Source organism: Syngnathus typhle, linkage group LG16 (assembly GCF_033458585.1).
Source record: "Syngnathus typhle isolate RoL2023-S1 ecotype Sweden linkage group LG16, RoL_Styp_1.0, whole genome shotgun sequence".
NCBI classification, from domain to species: domain Eukaryota; kingdom Metazoa; phylum Chordata; class Actinopteri; order Syngnathiformes; family Syngnathidae; genus Syngnathus; species Syngnathus typhle.
In genome coordinates this window covers 256175-275710 of record NC_083753.1, presented here as the reverse complement: position 1 = coordinate 275710, position 19536 = coordinate 256175, and the positions used below count along the sequence as shown (strand labels likewise).

The 19536-nt window shown below is 39.9% G+C and overlaps 2 protein-coding genes across 7 annotated transcripts; one reads left to right on the top strand and one right to left on the bottom strand.

The window, feature by feature from the left end:
* Nucleotides 1-354: 354 nt before the first annotated feature.
* On the bottom strand, nt 355-3624 carry cln8 (CLN8 transmembrane ER and ERGIC protein). The gene is made up of 3 exons (XM_061301845.1): nt 3544-3624; nt 2627-3232; nt 355-1913 (listed from the first exon to the last, which is right to left on the bottom strand). The coding sequence occupies exons 1-3, from the start codon at nt 3610-3612 to the stop codon at nt 1587-1589; spliced, it is 1002 nt and encodes a 333-aa protein (XP_061157829.1). The 5' UTR covers nt 3613-3624; the 3' UTR covers nt 355-1586.
* A 1613-nt stretch (nt 3625-5237) lies between these two features.
* Nucleotides 5238-18471, top strand: LOC133169302 (coiled-coil domain-containing protein 9B). Of its 6 annotated transcripts, none has more exons than XM_061301383.1 (14): nt 5265-5419; nt 6172-6274; nt 6497-6604; nt 6763-6867; nt 6947-7099; nt 7685-7843; nt 12839-13005; nt 13882-13931; nt 14019-14069; nt 14598-14694; nt 15727-15760; nt 15833-16370; nt 16473-16555; nt 16856-18471. In XM_061301383.1, exons 3-14 carry the CDS (start codon nt 6512-6514, stop codon nt 16880-16882), a joined length of 1557 nt encoding a protein of 518 aa, XP_061157367.1. In that variant the 5' UTR covers nt 5265-5419; nt 6172-6274; nt 6497-6511; the 3' UTR covers nt 16883-18471. The 6 variants fall into 6 exon arrangements, with proteins under 6 accessions (XP_061157366.1, XP_061157365.1, XP_061157367.1 ...); XM_061301384.1 differs by having other exon boundaries at nt 6736-6867; XM_061301382.1 differs by lacking the exon at nt 6172-6274 and having other exon boundaries at nt 5238-5419; nt 12842-13005.
* Nucleotides 18472-19536: the final 1065 nt, after the last annotated feature.

Sequence of the window (19536 nt, the reverse complement as noted above, 5' to 3'; positions counted from 1 at the left end):
CCAAAAGATTTGCTGATTTACAAGATTATGCTATTTAATGTGTTTGTTCTAGTTTGCAATTTGCCGAAAGGCTTCTTAATTTTTTTGCCACTATTATTGTGCCAATATATTAGATACACATCTCAATATGATGCAGCACTGTGTCGTGGGATATATTAAGTCTGCAGTGGGAAATGATCAATTTTCAATTCAAATTGTTTCAAGACTTTTTCAGCCACAAAATAATTATGCTTAAGTGACTGACAATCAAAGAGTCTTACAATTGATGACAGAAGTGACATTTTCTCTCTCTTTTCTGGTTCTTTGTGGAGCCATATGAGAAAACAGTTAATATTCATCAATTCACTCACTGGATGAAGTTGATCTTGTGGTTTTTTTTTTTGCATAATACAGCGCACAAGCTTTAATAGTCAAATAATATTCAAAAACTCTCCCATAGACACACCAAATACAAGTGACCAAGTAGCAATTGCAAAATCTTTAACCTGTGTGCAAGAAAGAAAGAAAAACATAACGGAAGCAGGGCTTGGATTAGAACCCAATGGCTACTTGCAAAGTTATAATGTTTTTTAACTTAATTAAATGAATAATGATATGTTTAAAACGCACAGTACATTACCATGTATGAAGTGCTTTACCGGAGCTACACAGATTTCTGAAGGGGCAATAGCACCCCCTAGCCACCCTTTAAGTACCGTGCCTATATGTACATTATCCACCTGTTGCCATTCAATACATTGAATCTCACCTTGAGCAAACATGCAATCCACCCACCTGGCTTTGTTAACGGAAATGTTATTTTGTTCAAATGAACACATTTTAATAACACAAAAATATTATTTGAGAACATGACATAAACATAACAGGCAAATCTTCACCCACCCAATAATACAATTTCAGAACTTTTCCTTTTGTAATGTGAAAGACAATAGTTAGGTCAATAGGTCAAGATTTAAATACTGTATGTCATATACAGAAAGTCAAAGTAGACGTTAGGCTTGTACGTTGTATAAAAAAGTTCCCAAGATCAATCATGATGATACGGTGGTGTAAGAAAAATTCTGGTTTGTCTACCTTAGATACTGAGGGTATTTAAAACATAAGAAAATATTTGAAAATACATTTGACTTTTCCGATACTTATCACTGAGGTTTAGCAGTTTCTAATACAATGTTTGCGGAAGCATAGTGCACTCTGCTCCCATTCATTTTTTAACACGGCCAGCACTGGCGCACCATCTCAATCGGAGCGTCAAGTCCGCGTGCTGGCACTCCGTTTTCATTTCACTCTGAATTTCCTAATGGCAAATTTCAGTAACGCACTGTTTCCCAACGGTGGGTGTCGAAATCATTTACAGTTGACGGAAAGTGGCAAAATGGCCGCTCCCTGAGATCGATAAATACAGGTGGATTTGGCTGCTACATACATATTTCACACTATCAAGCAGAATACCATGTTTTAGACTAGACTAGCAGGTCTGCGAAAATTATTTGTGTTAATTAACAAAATACAAATGTCCGAAACAAGTTAATGCGAAGAAGATAAAGTAAATAAAACAACCAGGTAACCAATTTTCCTGTTGCTTCTCAGCTTACATGAGTCTTGGCAGCAACATCAGCCTGATCCTCTTTGGTGTTGTTTCCAGGTGCCGGCTTATTGCCAAAGTTCCAATCGACGGGGTTGAACAGCTGCATGGTCTTCTTGTAGGTCCAAAGCGGATTCATCACAACGGTGAGCAGGGCCAGGCCGATGTAGAAGATGAGACGTAATGCCAGGGGGAAGTTGTTGTTGATCGCGCCCCAGTTTTTAAAGCTTACCCACCAAAGGTAGTATGTGAGAACAATGCGACAATGGAACATGTGGATCATCATCCATTGGTTGGCTTTCCAAAACAGACTTCTGGCCCATCCAGCCTTTATAGAAACAGAGAGAGAGTACTTTTTAATGTATTAATGATGTCACAATAGTCAGGGTTCATCTCATCTTATGACTCTGGTCCACTAGTGAAAGGAGATTTTGAATTGCTCCACTTTCTTCTACATCTCTTCAAACAACAATCAATTGTATGCAGGAGATTGTATTGGTTTCATAGTTTTGTATTACTGTTATGGTTTTATGACGTGTTCTGTAAAGTGCTTTGTTAGAGCTGCAACTGTTGTGCAAGTGTTATATCAATAAAATTGACTTGAGCTATTGAAAACCATAGCCAAATTCACACAAGCCCAAAAAAAGGAACATTACAAAAGATGAAAGAGGAAATGCAAATTTGGTTGGAACTGCTTTGGGATGTTTCTTCCCTCTAATCATGAATAAATGATACAAGTGTTGTGTTGATGTGAAGACTTTCACATGTTTTATTTAACTACTAAAGTGAAAGAACTTTTCTGTTTTACAGAAATGAAACTTGTCGACATTTCTATTACCTGTATATTAAAAATATAGTACAAAATATTACTATTTCAACACCATTGTTTTGCATAGAAATGCAATTCAATTGCTGCAGCTTATTTCCAATGTTTTTGTTTTCACTATAATTGAGATTGGACATTTTCCTACCATTTCATTTCCAATCTGTCCTAAAGAGATACACTTTGAACAAAACAGAGGAAATGTAATATTGTTTTACCTTCAGCAGCATCCAGGATATGCACGTGAATGGTGTGCTCATTTCCAGAAGTAGCACCACCATTGGCACAAAGTGGCCCATGGAATCTGACATCACTCCAACTCCATATCCTGCCAAGGCGAAGAAATGGTGCGTTGCCAGGGCAAGGTCAAGTGACCGAAACGCCAAACTATAGGTATGGAATGCTGCATTTTCAAATATAAAGAACCCCGTGGCTGTGAGGAGATTAAACCACGACCAGTCCTCTTGCCCGTTCGCTATGTCTCTGCTCAATTCAGAGTCCTGAGTAAGTGCTCTCAAACCAGCAACTGAACTCTGGATGCCAAATACTGCGCGGGTAGCGGCAAGGTTCCAGAAAACCTTCTCTTTGGCTTGCAAGCAATTGTATGTATGGGTCAGTGATGAAGACAGGAGGTGAGCGAGGACGAATAATAATGCATAGAAAGCAAAACCCAAGGCAATCAGTTGGAATCGAAGATCCCATGGAAAGTATTCTTCAGTGGGCTGGGAGGTGGCATCAGATGGAGGTAGCTGCTGTCCAGGATCCATGGTTGTGAGAAGAGGTATTAGCTCAGCAGTTTGATAGAGACATAATGTGCAATACTCCTGCAAGGCAAGAGAAAACATTTATTTTTTCATAGTGGGGTTTGATTGTTAGCTTCTGCAAGGTGACAATGTTTCATTTAATGTGCCTTATGTGAATTGGATCAAATATTGTAGCTACAAATTACGATCATTGTAATCAAGAATCAATCGTCAACTTTAAAGACAGAAACTCCTAAACAGTCCAAGTGAAGCATCAAGCTAGCCGCGTGCTAAACACTGCAGAAGAAAAATCATTTTACAAACTCGCAAAATATCACGTGGCCATCAAGAAAGAAATTCAAGAAATATGTGAAAAGAGTTTGGCTACTTACTGTACATAAGTCAGAATACTCTTCGCAGTCGTATTTACATCTCTCGTCACACGACTTCAATTTGGTCATGTGATCTACAAACCGGATGTCACGCCTACTTTAAATTTTCGGACACCTCATTGGACAAAATCTCTGCACACCCCAAACTCAGGTTTGACATTTCCAGCCACGATCGTGTTCAAATATAAATATATAAGTCCGTCTTTACAACCAGTCCATACGAGAGAGTCTTGATAATTAATTAGTTTCCACATTCTACCCATGCATGTTTGAATATTTGGGAGGAAGGGAAAAATAAAAAAAAATCATCCAGGATGTGGCAAATTAGGAAGCCTCAAGTGAAGTAAAGCAAGTTTTCTAAAATACTTTTTGCAAGCAGTTGACAAAAATACAATCAACTTTTTTTAGTTACGCTGTCTAATAAATCATGGGACGTAATACCATCTGCTGGTCATTTTGTGTAACTGCAGTGTCGTATATGTCATCAAATAAAATTCGGTTCATACGCAGGTCCCTGATTTCATGTAAGTACTTGTTGTAAACATTCCATTTAAACGTTTTCGAAGTGAAAGGCTACAAAATGCATCAAACATAAGTATTGGGCTCATTTTTGTCGTCTGTCGTTTTAGAATAGGCGTACAAGATCAGTAGAAATGTTTTCACAAAACAAAATCCTAATCAAATGCTTTAAAAAAAACAAAAAACATATTTGTACCAGGATTTTGTCTACCAATAGGATTATTCCATGCATTGTGTTTGTCATGGGGTTTAAGATTGTTGACTTGCAGAGTTGTGTTTGTTTCCATAATGCTATGTGGAATTTGCTGGGTCTGATTAGTTTCGCTGACAGCGCTCTCTCTGTGCCAGCTCTTTGGCCTCTAACAATTGTTGGACATGTGCAACCACACTTGATATTTCGACCTTCAGTCCATGTAGTCTGCTATTTATCTATACCTGTATCTTGTTGGTCTGGAAACTCATCTGACGCACAGTAAAACGAGAGGCATAATAAATCCATTTATGCCAGGTGCAGAGACATGTTAATATATTTTAAAGAAAGTGAAAACGAAGCTAAAAAGTAGGTCAAATGGACTATAAAATAGCAGAACCAATTACTCTTCTTCCTTTTTTGGAATTTCCCTGGTACATTCAACACGTCAACATTCTGAGCGACCCGATACTAAAGTGCCTCAGTGGGCCCCGCTTTTTCCAGGCCTAAAGAAACTATCCGAAAACTGAAATAGAGAAATAGAATTTAGTACTGTTTAATTGTCTCTCTTTACTGGTTTGCAGCAATTGTCTTCAAACATGTTTTACAGGCAGGAGTGCTGCACCAACATTTGGACTCCCATAATAAATAATGATTGTGTTGATTGTGCTCCTTAACATTTTCCCCCTGCCTAGATCGACACCCATATTGTATGCAGGTTTGCATTTACAAAAACAATTCTGAATTCACCTTGACTTGAAATATTTGAACTACAGTATTGAATGTCTAAGTGCAGACAAGAGATGGTTGAATATATTTGATTTAATTGTGATTATTTTTTTAACCTGGTGAAGGAAAAGTGCTTGCATCCACCATTGAGCATATTATAGAGGGGCAAGAACAAGTGATTTAAAGAGACTGAGAGCATATGTGACGAAGTGTGGGAGGGTTGGAGAAAGGGAAGGGGGAGAGGGAGGACAAGCGGGTGGGTGCTGTGAAATCTGTTAACAGGGGAGCTCTGTGTGTTTGCTGGCTGCCTTGGCTGCTTGCCCAACTTGGCTCATTGTGATCAAGGCATGATCGTGGACTCCGGGCAGCCCTCGCCGCCGCCTCGGCTGCCTCGCGTCTGGACCCAGCTTCGCTATCAGCGCTGACATGGAAAGACCTGTGAGTGCCTTATCTCCCTGCCCGCTCTCTGCCTCTGCCTGCTTTTGTCGCAGATTCAGCTGCGGCCGCATGCAAGCTTGTGTTGAGCTCTCTCTGTCCTCATGAAGCTCCTGTAGGTGGATGTATGGAGGACGCTTTGGCAGCTTTCTATCTGCAGGCTCACTCTTGTGCCTCGGGCTGCCTGTCCGGGCACAGGCATTAACCACCCGTGTCCCCACCATGCCCGTTTAGGGGTTTGTGTTTACATTTACGTCACCCTTGCAAAGAAGGAGTTTTATAACCCCAGAAAGGTAGCGTCCAAATTGACATTGTGCAGTTGGTGGTTGCCGCACAACCGTTTGACATTGACTTTGCTGAAATTCAGAGTCGGCCGTGTGTCTCTCCCTTGCGACTATTCTTGGTGGTATGTCCTCATGAGCTGTTGTGTTTGGATACCCTGACAACTAAAAGCGGTGCGATAAAACTTCTCCCCAGCATGCTGGCTTCCAAAGTGAGTCCCAGCTTTTCTCGTGCTCACAATCTCTTTCAAAGCAGTTTTATAGGACTTATCAAAAAAGATTTTTTGGTAACCCGTAGAGACAAATCTTTGTCTAATTCAGAATAGAGGCCTCGAGGGAAAAACTGAGAATCTTTGCAACGTAATGGACCCTTGCGTATAATATTACACAGAAAGCTCCTAATTCACTGCCGGCACAACCTTATCATCAGGTTTTGGAAGGTTACTTTAAAAATGTATTCTGATCCAACTCCAGCCTCAAGTTCTGAACTAGTTGGGGATGGGCGACACGCTACATCAGCTGGAGTTGCTGTTCTGTGGTTGCTCATGGAATCTTTGGCCAAGGAGTCTCTTATTGCGTAAGGATGCATGCCCTGCTTGCCCCATTGAGATGTTTGGGATGTCCTGCATATGCATTCGTAACTGAGCTGCATAATGGACGCTGCATCTGTGATTTAATGGGCATGCACGTTGTCCATTTGATGGGCTATCTGTGCTGAATTACAGTCTATATATATATTAAAGCTGATGTACATACTGTATAATTATTATTGCTGATGAAAAAAAGTGTTTCTTTCCAGACACGCTGTGACCCAATGCCAAGAAGGGATCATGAGAGGGACTTGGAACTGGACAAAAAGATCGAGGCTCTTCGAAGAAAGAACGAGGCGCTCATGAAAAGATACAAGGTGAAGACAAGTGCCTGGCAGCAAAGAAAGCTGTGTGCCGTTGAGTAGCTCACTTGTCGTAATGAGGCGTTAAACTGCAAGGATCTGAAATCTGTTGAAAGTGTTTGTTCTTTTATATGCTTCCTGATTAGTTATCTATTTGGTCGAGTTGCCTTTAGGAGGTGGAAGAGGACAAGAAAAGAGCAGAAGAAGAAGGAATGGCGCTGCAGAGCCGTAAGGGCAAAGCTGATGATCTTACGATCACAGTAAACAAGTCCACTTGTGTAAGTTTTAATTCGAAAACACTACCATCGTGAAACTTGAGCAATATTTTACGGATTGTTGTCCTTTGTTGTGGAACAGGTCAGTCGCGTGGTGGTGACCAAGTCCTTTAACAGTGGCTCACCTGCTGGGAAAGGACAAAAGGAAGTCGGAGCAGGCCGAGCAGAGGAAGCTGCCAGCAATGTCGGCAGAGGGCACAAAAAGCAGCTCATCGTCACCATGGCTGGCAAAAAGGTGAGTTGTTATTTTAGAGTGAGTCGAGAGTTTAGGCTTTTAGAAAATGATCATTGCTGAATAATATAGCTCAACATCATTTTTTAATAATACTGCTTTCCTGCTCATAAAAAAAAATACCTTATTGCATTTTTAGATTCATTAATTGATTGAATATCCCTGTAACCCTGTAACTCAAGTCACCTCATTATATACACTTGTAGAACCTAATGAGCTCCTGTATAAGAGCTGATTAAAAATTCCAGTGGAATAGAGCTGCACTGAATCACACTGAGAGCTTTCATGTTTTAAATGATAATATTGGAAACAATTTATTCGACATCTTTCGGTATAATTCACTGTATTATGAACAGCTTGTAGTGACTCAATAATTGTGATTCATTAACTGTTCAGTTTTCAGGTTTGCTATTCACATTATTTCAACATAATCAATATAATGATGTAAATCAAACATGATAAGGATTCTTATTTATGAAGGTTAAAATGTTGCGTAGCTGCAGTATTTGAATCTCATTAGCTGGTGTACCTAATAAATTGTCGTGACGGTTGATCTTCACACTAATGACATTAACGAACCCTTTCTAGGGTAAGAGAGTGGTGTGTGAGAAACCTGAAAAGAGGCCAGAACTCCAATGTCGGTCCGATATCAAGAGCCCAGCTGATGAGGTACAAGCTGGCAGCGTGGGGGCAGCAGCGATAGGAAAACAAGCACGTCACGTGACCATGTTGGACATTACAGTACAGGTTTGTTGCCGACTTGAACTCTTCACTGATGAGACATTTAAAAGTCAGTGCCTCCCACTCTCATGCCCTGTCTGTCTCCCCATCACAAAGCTGTTTTACATAGATGCCAGACTGGCCACGCCCCTTCAGCAATGCTGCACAAAGGCTGGCAGACAGGCGGTATATCAAGGCTGTTATTGGCACGGGATTAGGATAGGGAGGCTATTAATACGGCTGCTGTCGTCTGAAATGTAGATCTGTGCTGTCTAAGTTAATTGCAAATGCAAAAAATGACTTTATGGTACTAATAAATTTCGATGAAACTTTGTAGAGTAACTCACAAGGAGAACGTTTGACTCCAGAATGCAAATACCTGAGTCTAGCCTGTCTGTCCATCCATCCATTTTCTGTACCGCTTAGTCCCCACTGGGGTCGCGGGCGTGCTGGAGCCTATCCCAGCCATCATCGGGCAGTAGGCGGGGGACACCCTGAACCGGTTGCCAGCCAATCGCAGGGCACACAGAGACAAACAACCATTTGCACTCGCACTCACACCTAGGGACAATTTGGAGTCTTCAATCGGCCTACCAAGCAAAATCAAACAAAAATTCACAACAAAAATCACTCAAAATCACAAGAAAAAAATCCTGCAAACAAGACACAAAAAACTCCAGAAAAAAAAGAATCCACCCAAAAAATACGCAAAAAGTCCACACAAAAATCACACAAAATCCACACAAAAGAACTTTACAAAAAAGTCACACCAGAAAATCCAAGTCCAAACTTACTTATCTCATCATAAAGTGTGACCTCGAGATCCATCTCCTGCGAGCCCTTGTTACTGATGTGTTGAAATGTTTGTTGTCACATCCGATACGAATTGTATTATTATTGTACAGTACGTGTTTAACATTTATGGGCTGAGACACACATCAAGTGTCCTGCTGGGGTGTGAAATGCCACACTGTCACGAACCCCCCCACGAGTATCACGAAACCTTGAGACAGCTGTTCCGTCTCACGTGCACTGCCGGCCCATCAATAAGCTAACGCTCGGGCAGCTGATCCTCATTGACGTAAGCATAAAAAGTGTCAGGAGACGGCACTAAAATAGAAGAAGGCAAATTGAAGTAACATGTACCGTATTTCTCGCACCATAAGGCGCAATGGATTATAAGGCGCACCCTCATTGAATTTTTTATTTTAGAAAATATTTCATAGATAGGGCGCACCGGATTAAAAGGCACATAAAATAGAAGCTATACTGCAACAAACTGAGGTTGACTAGGGTTGCGGTATGCATCCACTAGCCAATAACCAATGAGCCCTCTGTAAACAATCACGTTTCTCAAACTATCTCCTATAAAATGATCGGAACTGACTAAAGTTCGGTCTAACACATTGGTACTGCTTACTTATGTTTCCCTTCCATATCGATCCGTAAATTTCCTCGAAACATTAACGGAGCAGCCTATTTTGAAATGAAATAGCCTCGTGCGTATAGCAGCTATCATTATAGCATTACAACAGCTATTCAGTGACGCCCCCTGACCATGGTTGCTGTAATGCTGGGAAGCGATGCAAACTTGTAATTTACTAGTCGTACTAAAACGTACTGAAACATTTTGGCAGAGCGCTGTGTAGAACCAGTATGGATCAACAAATTTATCAATCGATCTATATATAAGGCGCTCTGCATTATAAGGCGCACTGTGTTTTTTTTGAGTACCTTTTTTAAGTGCGCCTAATAGTACGGAAAATATGGTACTAAATCACTGTGCTGAACATGCTGTTTCCCTTTCACTCCCTTTATTTATATCCTGCACTGATTCTGTGCTTGAATAATAACCTTCGCTCCAGTGCACCGGTCATCTGTGACTCCCAGTGATCTGTCTTGCTGTTTCATAACCAGTGTAGTGTCAACACAGAAAAATGCCGCAGGTATACAGGAGGGAGGGGGGGGGGGGGGGTGTTTGTTTCTAATTGACCGAGAAAGGGGTGTGGCAATCTAGCAGCTAGTCTCGAAGCTGGCGACTGCTGAGAGTGAGAATCGAGAAGTGTGAGGGAAGAAAAAAATGTCTCTTATTTCTCCTTCCTTAAGTGGTCTGCTTTCCTCCAGCATGATTGTGTTGCATTTCTCATTGCCTCGAAAAGGCCGATTTGATCTAATTAACATTCAACTGCTTTCACGCCATGAAAAGGCTCATTATGCAACCGAAAAGAGAGGCCTGGAAAGGTGCCAGGAAAGGGTCAGAGAGGAAGGAGTGTGAGACTGAGGATGGATGACAAAGAAGAAAGGAAAGGTAGAAGGGTGTTTTTGTGTTCCTGTCAAAGTGGATTTTTGATGAGGCTAGCAGAGTGAAAAATACTCACAGACTTCATTCTAGCTAAAATATTTGCAGCAGAGCAGTATTCTTTCAAAAATGTTTATACTCTTTACTCAATTTAGTGACTTGTCCACAAACTGCTCCGATGACATCATTGCAGTGGAAATTTGTAATCGCTTCTCCCCTGATATGGCGCTGTTGATCCACTTGGGTGCAGTGTTGGCCCTTAAATCTTACCCTTCTTGATTTGATTGCAGTCTATGTTTGCATTGATGACAGACAGATAGTGGCAATATTTGACTAAGGAAATTGTTTTTGACCTTGGAAGTGCAACCAACAATCACAAAATTTGTCTGATTTTCAGAAACAGTAGTATCGGAGTGCAACTGTATTCTACCTTCCTTGCATGAGGACAGGAATGATACATTACACCAGGGGTGTCAAACTAATTTTTTTCACGGGCCGCATTGTAGTCATAGCTTCTTTCGGAGGGCCATTATGACTGTCAACCCAAATAAATGTATGAGCACCTCATATTATGTACAGTAAAAGCTACAAAACAAACTGACAAATAACTCGTTTTCAAATCAGCCGAGTAAAAACTGGTCAAATATTTAAAAAAAATATATTATTAAAAGCTAAGACAATTTGCAATTCTCGTAATGACACATGAATTTGATGCACAATTTGTCTTCGCGGGCCACATAAAATGATGTTGCGGGCCGTACCTGGCCCCCGGGCCTTGAGTTTGACACCAGTGCATTACTTTTTTTTGGTGGTCCAGAGGAACTCAGAGCTGCCTTTGCAGATTAGAAACTAACAGGCTGAGTGCGGAGGAAAGGAGGCTGGGCAAAATAATTCCCATTGTGCAAAAGTGATGCTTCTGGTTATGCCCCTGCTGCTTCTCTACACCTTCCCTCCTTTGCATTCTGCCATTGTTAATAAATTATAATAAATAAATAAGTTGCGTGATTGAGTATCATAAAAAAAGAATAACATGGCTGTTTTTGTCTGATTGGAGGTCAAGACTAGTCACTGGAAACTAGCCAATCACATCACTCTTCACAAAGGCAATGACAATTATTATATACTGTATTAGCAAGGTGGCCTGAGTTGATAGTAGCAGGCTTGTTGAAACATGCAAGGAGCAACTTCCCTTGTGGTGCCCAGTGTCCTTTGGGGTCCTGATGAGAGGAGATGGAAAGTACATGCCATGTTGATGTTCCAGAAAGGCAACATGTTTACTTGGTACAAACATGAGTGGGAAAACATCACGCTCGCTCAGCTGTTTTCTCCTCATATTGTTTTTGTTGTTGCAGGAAGAATGAATGTGCTGAGCAACGCATTGATTTTCCTTCTTTCCCAGAATCATTTTAAAAGTTCTTTAAGGGCAGCTAAATTAGTTTCTGCCTACTTTATCGAAATGAAAACAAGCGCTTTCTCTCAGAGAGAGCTTTTTACATGATTAACCTCACTCATCCTGTTTCACTCCAGGGCTTTTATAACAAGGCCTCGGTCCTCTTTGATGTGTTAAAAAGCCTCCATCACATCTCCTTTTAATATCACACGCAATCCTTTCTGCTCCCATCACTGTAATCAATAAACAGGTTAAGAGCAGAATGGAGGGAGGGGAAATAATTGCATTTACTGTACACTGTGCTTTTCCTGCAGGTCTATTATCTTGATGTATTCCATTGTGTGGATTCGCAGTTTGTGATAGACAAACACAGCTTTTTTTTTTTGTGTCAGCTGTACAACCTCAAAGACAATACATTGGCATTTGTGAATTGAAGCAGCACTGATGTTTAGATATAATGCACATATTAATATTACAATCTCATTTTGTACTCAACCATACAATGCTATTGCTGTCATGTTGGCGATTAATGATCAGCTAAGCGACAAGATGCACTTCTTGTTTTTGGCACCCCGTGTTTAATGAGATTGTTTTTTTGCGCTTCACTGCACTGTTTAGTGTGAATCAGCGTGAGTAAGGCTTCAAATCTATTCTAATAAAACCTAAATGGCCTGAGTGTTTAGGTTGCTCTTTAGTTGATGCTCCATTGCTGATGAGTCAGCACTACTGTGAGTTTAATGTACGTGAAAGTGCAAATGAACTTTTTAGGTCAAACACAATACGTTTTCTTTCTGACCTCGAATTTGTTCAAATTTAAAATCTATTCTGCCATAGGAAGTCATTGAAAGTGAATCGATCAGGATCCAAGAGTCGCCATCATAAATACTTTAATAAATGGTCAGAATGTTTGTCAAGTAACAATTTCATATTCTTACAAGCGTATAAAGAAATTAACACTGCATTGTGCCCCTATATCAACTTTGCAAATAGAAATTTGATCAAACTCAAAATATGCATAAATAAAAACATTCTAAAAAAAAGAATAATAAATAAATAAATAAATAAATATTGCTCATTGTTAATGCAGTCAACAGAATGTATGTTGAAAACGATTTTGCAAATTACTGTATTCAGTTTTTATTTAAGTTTTACAAAACTCTCCAAAGTCATTTGAATTGGGGTTTGTAGAGTCTAACAATATTAGCCAGCAGATCAAACGCTTGACGGGACATTGGAAGCAATTTTTCCCCAGAATATTTCCGTCAAATCCACTGGGGCCTTTTTTTTTTTTTTTTACTTGCAAAAGCACTGAGTTGTTTTTGTTTGTTTCAAGGAGCTGGAAACCACAGATCTGAACATCCCCACGTCGAAGGAGGAGCAGGAGGAGTACCTGCAGTGGAAAAAGGAGCGCGAGAAGATTGACAAGGAGAGAGTGGCCCGTCACAAAAACGCCAAGGGACAGTGGCGGCGGGCGTGGGACATTGATAAAACAGAGAACATGTAAGATTTCTTCTTTCTTTTGTTGGTGCTGTACATGGTAGTGGTTTGACCACTAATTACAATCGGCCATGATTTTTTTTTCATAGTGAAATAATGCTATTGTTTAATGACTTGTCAGTAGAATATGCTGAGACTCAAGCTTAACTATTTCCAAAAATATTTAGCACACTGGAGCTATATTTTTAATGCTAAAACATATTGATTATTGTTATGTGTTAATTTGCCTTTTTTTTTGCAGATTTTTTAAAATTGTTTTAGTGGTTCAGTGTTTTGCTTAATTAATCTGACTTCTGACGTATGAATGGGTGAATTCATTTGAAATTGGATATTGAAATTGGATCATTTTTGTGATTTGAAAATTTGCAAAATAGCATCAAGTGGAACACATGTTTTTAAATTCAAGTGATCACGTATCATGCATTTATTAGTGCAGATGGTGCAACGATTGATTTCCAAACAAGACACTCGGTACTCGTAAGCGGGTAAATGAATGTGCTGTTTAGGGAATCATCAAAACGTAAAGAGACAAGGGAGGAGCGGCTATTTTAAGCCAGGGGATGAGCGATGGAATGCCTTCCCTTATTTGGTGAGGCTTAAACAAGGACCACCAGGAAAGAGCAGAGAGTATTTGTGGGTGATTCACCAATTGTTGAAATGTTATTGGTGAGCCAACAAAGCATAACTTAGTGCACTTTCATTTCTTGAATTCTTGTTGCATAATAAATACACAACAATTATCAGCTAACTTGAATAGCTTGAATGCTCAATGAGTTAGGAATTATGAATTGTTTGAATGGAGAGAGACAATGTTTACATATAGTACTGAGTTAAACAAATCTTTTCAATTGATAAACCAAACAGAATTTTTGCTTGTAGGTTTTCAGACAAGTCGCAACCTGACCGAGATTGGGTGCCCCAAAGCAGAGGTGAGATTTTCTCAACCTGATCATGCTAATTTTGCTTTGATTTATTATTATTTTTTTAATTAATTAATTTATTTTTTATATTACCAGGAGGACGAAGCTCTAGAAGAGGACAGCATAAGTCCGGCGCTGACACGCGAGGTAACTGTGAAAATTAAGCTATTTTACTTATCTTGAACAATTCTAACTATGATCATACTTGTACTTATTGAAAAGCAAAGCAAAAAAAATGTTATTATACAAATTATTGACTCAAAGTAGAAATAATACTCTCGCTCTCATAGGAATAATTGTTAATTAAATAATAAGCTGTATGATATCTGCTTGACAGAAGAAAGGCGCACGGGGGGGGGGGGGGGGGGGGGGATTATGGCACCAATTTAACATCTGTTCATTCATAAGAGCCCCATAAAATATTTAATATATTAAAATATTGAATAGTAGGCCTCGGGAGGTTTTATAAAGTAGTACCCAGCACGAGGTGGTGATGCAGTTATGGATAAATCTACGTAAGGAGGAGCGCTGCATTTTATTATTCATAATTTTTAAATGGATTTTTAACTCCAGCTCACCTGCAATGCTAATTCAATAAAGAGACAATCAAAATGAATGTGAATCTTGAAGGCCAGAAATTGACTCTTACATTGAACCACTTTTAATTTGTCATAGGTCATGAGAAGCGAGGCAAAGACAAGTCATCTAAAAACGTACAAGTAATGAGCAGCAATGCAAAAGGCAAAGATCGCCTGACTGGGAGGGCCAGGAGGTCAGTAGAAGATTTCTGACATCTCGTTTTATAGCCGGCTTGCACGCAAACAACACCCGGATGAAGTCAATTCAACTGTTGGGATGGGGGAATGTCTCACACCACAAGGGAAGACTTGTTTTTCCACACTGTGTGCTAACACATAAATTCCCAAGGATGTGGTGATAGTTGAACTGCAAGTAGTGGCATTGTATTGCTTTGTAAAACATTCTTGTGTGTTGGTTGGATTCCATGAGGCCTCATAATGAACTTCCAGTGATCAATATGAGAGTGTGAGAGTCATAACACGGAATCTCCACTCACTCCTGGGACCATGTAACACTTAATAGTCACATTAGTCACGTCAGGAAACAAAATGGCTATTTGGGCCCAATTTGAAATTCTAAACATTCATAGCGAGTTATTTTGTCGGTGGTAGTAAATGTACACTTTGGTACAAGTTGTTGTGGCAAAGTGTACCATATTTTCCGGACTATAAGACTCACTTAAAAACCTACAATTTTCTCAAAAGCCGAAAGCTTATAGTCCGGGTGCGCCTTATATATAGACCAAATTCCTAAATTTAAACTGGCCCGAAGCAATGTGTCATGAAATCAATCATAAGTGGCCCGCTGAAGACTATGAATCAAAAAGACTATGGATCATTATTTTGTAATTATAAAGTAATTTGTTGCGTCTGAAGTTGAAATAAAAATGATAAAATGGAGAATGATTTGATTTGGATTAAAAATTTGGCATGATGCATTAATGGTGCGCCTTATAGTCCGGTGCGCCTTATATAAGGACAAAGTTTTAAAATGGGCTATTCATTGAAGGTCTGCCTTATAGTCCGGTGCGCCTTATAGTCCGGAGAAAATGGTACCTTTCTTCATTCAAAGAAGCAAATGATAGTCCAATGCATCACTCGGGGTGAGTCCTAAATGGTTTCTGATGTATTGCTGGACTGCTGCCAGTAGAGCTATCAAATGCAATAAAAACATGAATGCTTCTCATTAAAATTTAAAGTAGAACTAAATGGTGGCTCATTTTTAGATGGCAAGATCAAGAAGAAGGAGATAACCTACAGGTGAGGTCAGCAATTTTGCTCATTTAAACTCAGGGAAATATCACTAAAGAAGACTTGATGTGTCTTTTATAGCCTTCGGATATACTATTGGAGGAATTCCTGGAGGAACTTGATGATCTTACAGATGCTGAGGCACTAGAGCAGAGAAATCAGGACTCAAAAACAAAGCAGTCACTCAATTCAGATATTTCAAATACATCTGAGGAAGTGAGCGGATCCAAAGGATTTTTGTCAACCTCGAGACCAGACACCTCCGTGCAGGAGAAAGTAGGCGCCTCATCCCCGCGGGCTTCGGAGAAGAAAGTGCGATTCTCACAGAAGCTGATCCAGGGGGCTCACACAAAGCAAATCACAAGCTCCCAGGATTCCTCCAACTCTGAATCTAGTCCAACATTCTTCTTAAAAGCTTCCTCGCAGAAGAAAATCTGGCATAAAATACCCCAGCAGCAACTGGAAGGTGTCAAGGATGAAGAGAGTGAGAGTGAATGTACTAAAAAAGACATCAGTGCCCCCATGGAGTCCTGCTGCCCTCCTGCTGACAAGGCTGGCGCTTCTCTACTGGAAAGCGCTGTCCATCCTGTGGAGCCCACCAAGTGTAACACAAACACAGGTGGGCTACTCTGCACTCACTAGACTCCCTATTATGCAAGTTGAACTAATGAAGTTGCCACTAAGTTCGTATCTGAAATTGCAATTTATTTTTATTTCACAGAGGAAGTTATTGACTCCCACGTATGCGTCTTGAACCTGGAATCGGCGGAGTCGCACCCGGAACACTTTAGCTGCAGCGACAAGGTCAGTGTGAAGCAGAAGCAATGTGCCGAGGGGAATCGATAGGTGTGTGGATTGACTGATGGAAAGTGCAAATGGATGATGATGTTAAATAGATGAAGTGAGCGAAACGGTCAGAGTGTGTGATATCCAATTTCAGTTGAAGTATATTCACCACCCTCGGGGAGCGTAGCAGAAATAGTCTCACGAAAGACCCTTCATCACAACCCCTACTGAAATAAGGCTCCGTCTTAAAGTGTGATGTAGATTGCCATCGAGGTGATGAATGGAAAGGTAGTGACAGTTTCTGCTCTTTGTTTGCAGGCAAGAGAGCATGGGAAGATTGTTTAACCTTTTTGGGGGATTGCAAATACCGAAAGACTCAAATATGGATGCTGCGAGCCTCGCGGTGTGTCAGCATTCAACACGTCGGAGTCTTGCTGCATCCGAGCACTTTATGAGCGCATGCGTGGTGACACATCATGTGTTAGTGTGCATTTGAGTGCAATACCTTTGAATGTTTACATATGTTGTAGTATGCAGGTTGGCATTGAAATGAAACATTAGTCTGTTTGTGTAGTGCCTGATTCTACCCTTGGGCTGCTTTCAGTAATGGGAAAAAGTCCGTATTGTTCAAAAAAATAAAAATGAATCAGCATTTTTCCACCCAAATAGTGTGAGGCGCTAATGCGTTAGCCGCTACTTCCAGCATCAGTCGGTGGCCTTATAGAACTCAGCTGTTTGTAGACATTATAAAAAAAGTACAGATTTGACTTTTTTTTTAGGCAATAGAGTTGATTTATAAACTAACTACTGACATAAATCTGCTTTTGGTATGGGCAGTATAAACAGAAGATATTTTGTAAGTACTACTTGGATGCACGGCTTGTCTCATAATGTACATTTGCATATATTACACGTTATTATGTGTTTACTTGGCTTAAACATGTACTGTTCAATTTGTTCCTACATTTCAAATTGGAAACATAATTGGGTCAAAATCTATGGTCAAATTCAGTATTTTTGATGCACTTGATAAAAAATTCAACTTTGCACATTTTTAGGTTTGACAGCAGGGATGTACGAAATATTTTGGTCATGCCTTCAAAACTAAGATTTTTGCACTTAAAGTTTGTTTTTACCCAATTTAAATAGACAATTGTTTATTTGTCCACTGAGGCCTTAAGGCACATCTGGGAGGAAACCACTTGAGATGCTGAAAATAAATCAAACATGGCCGTGAGGATTTGACAGGAGTTAAAACACAGTGATTGAACCGCAGCTGCTCTCTCATACTGTTTTCTTCATCGTTTGTGGAAACAGAAAAAAACGAGTGACACAAAAAAATGACAACCTGGGAGCTTAAGATCAGGGGATGCTTTGAGAATAATTGTCAATTTTTGTCTGTGTGAAGCCCTTTGAGACTGCTTGTAATTTAGGGCTATACAAATAAACTTGACTTGACTTGACAAGCATCTTGAGAATGTTGTTGTGCCTTGTACAGTAATTTGGCTTCATCAAATATAATTGATCGAGTGTATTCATCGACAAACGCTTTGACTTGTATATCATGAATTGTATTTTTTTTTATGTGTTTCCATTCAACTGTTATCGTGATACCTTTTGTCCAAATATGATCTTGGTAGAAGTAAAAATGTTATGTAACCATTTTTACTGACACGCTGCAAGTTTTTTACAGCTTCAACTGTGGTAACATTAAAAAATAATAATCACCAGTTTTTTGGGGGGGGGGTTAGGGGAAAAAAAAGAATCTTACATCATGTCCTAATTTGATAAAGAGTGTAGCTGACGTTATTTTCAACCCCCTTTGGGAGGTTTAGAATATTTATTTTTAGAAGTTTGTCCCGCGCCATTTTATATTTAGATGTACTCGTAATGCCTCAAATAACACATTAAAAAGATGGCAGCCGTGTCCTTCATGTTTGCTTATTTTATTTGAATGTTTGTGCACATTTATGACATAAATAAAGAGAACTGGTTGCAAGGAGACATGAGAAAAGATGATAAACCATTTCTGTACTGCAGGCTTTTATGTCTTTTGTGACATTCAAGATTCAATTTTCATTGCAGCTCCATCAGGTTGGTCACTACCCCCGCTCATGGCAAAAGAGTCAAACTAATTTATAGTTTCTGTACCTTTAGCCAGATTCATATAAAAAAAAAAAAGCCACCATACAATAGAGTAACAGAAAATGTAATACGCATGCATGGACTCGTCACGCCTATTGACCCAACGAATTCGCTTTCACGTTAGATTTGATTAATTTCTGATGAGCTCTCTGTAGAGGTGCTGAATTGGAAAATGCTCCCTCTTTGACTTACAGGTGGGACCACCCTCATGTGCTACTATTTTAATTATCTCCTCCTGTGGCGGTCACCATAGCAGCCTTGTATCTCTGGGGACAAAACATGTTGGCTTGCTGCAAAGCATTCAGACTTTACTTTCTATCAATGACAAAAAATTTGCATGCAGGATATACTCCGAGTGCAATTTAGCTGCAAAGGTAGCCAGAATTCTGGTATTCCAGAATATGACGCAATGCACTGCAGTGGGGGTGTTAACATAATGGCAATGGGTCCTGTAGGCTGTTCGAGGACTCAAGTGCAGTGTAGGATTATATTAACTGCAAACCAAAACACAGAGAAGTCTGCTTGAAGAAATTATTGTTTCAAGGTCAACAAAAAATGAACATCTTATTTGCATTGATATGTATAATATGGAATAATAATTCTTTAAAGGCGAGATGACCATGCTGACTAATTTGATTCAAAATTCCACTGTGGCGTGTTACCTCCAACCCCAGAGGTAACAGTCGGAGGCTCTTGAGGTGTTTCATTATACGCCACCAAAGTCACTTAAGAGGATTTGAATTCTGTGTTGACGGTGCTAGAAACTCAAGGCAGACCGACGTTCCCCACGGAGTCTGTGCGTCATCTCTGGATGTAACGAGTCAGTTGGTGTCATCGAGTGAAACTCGAACCCA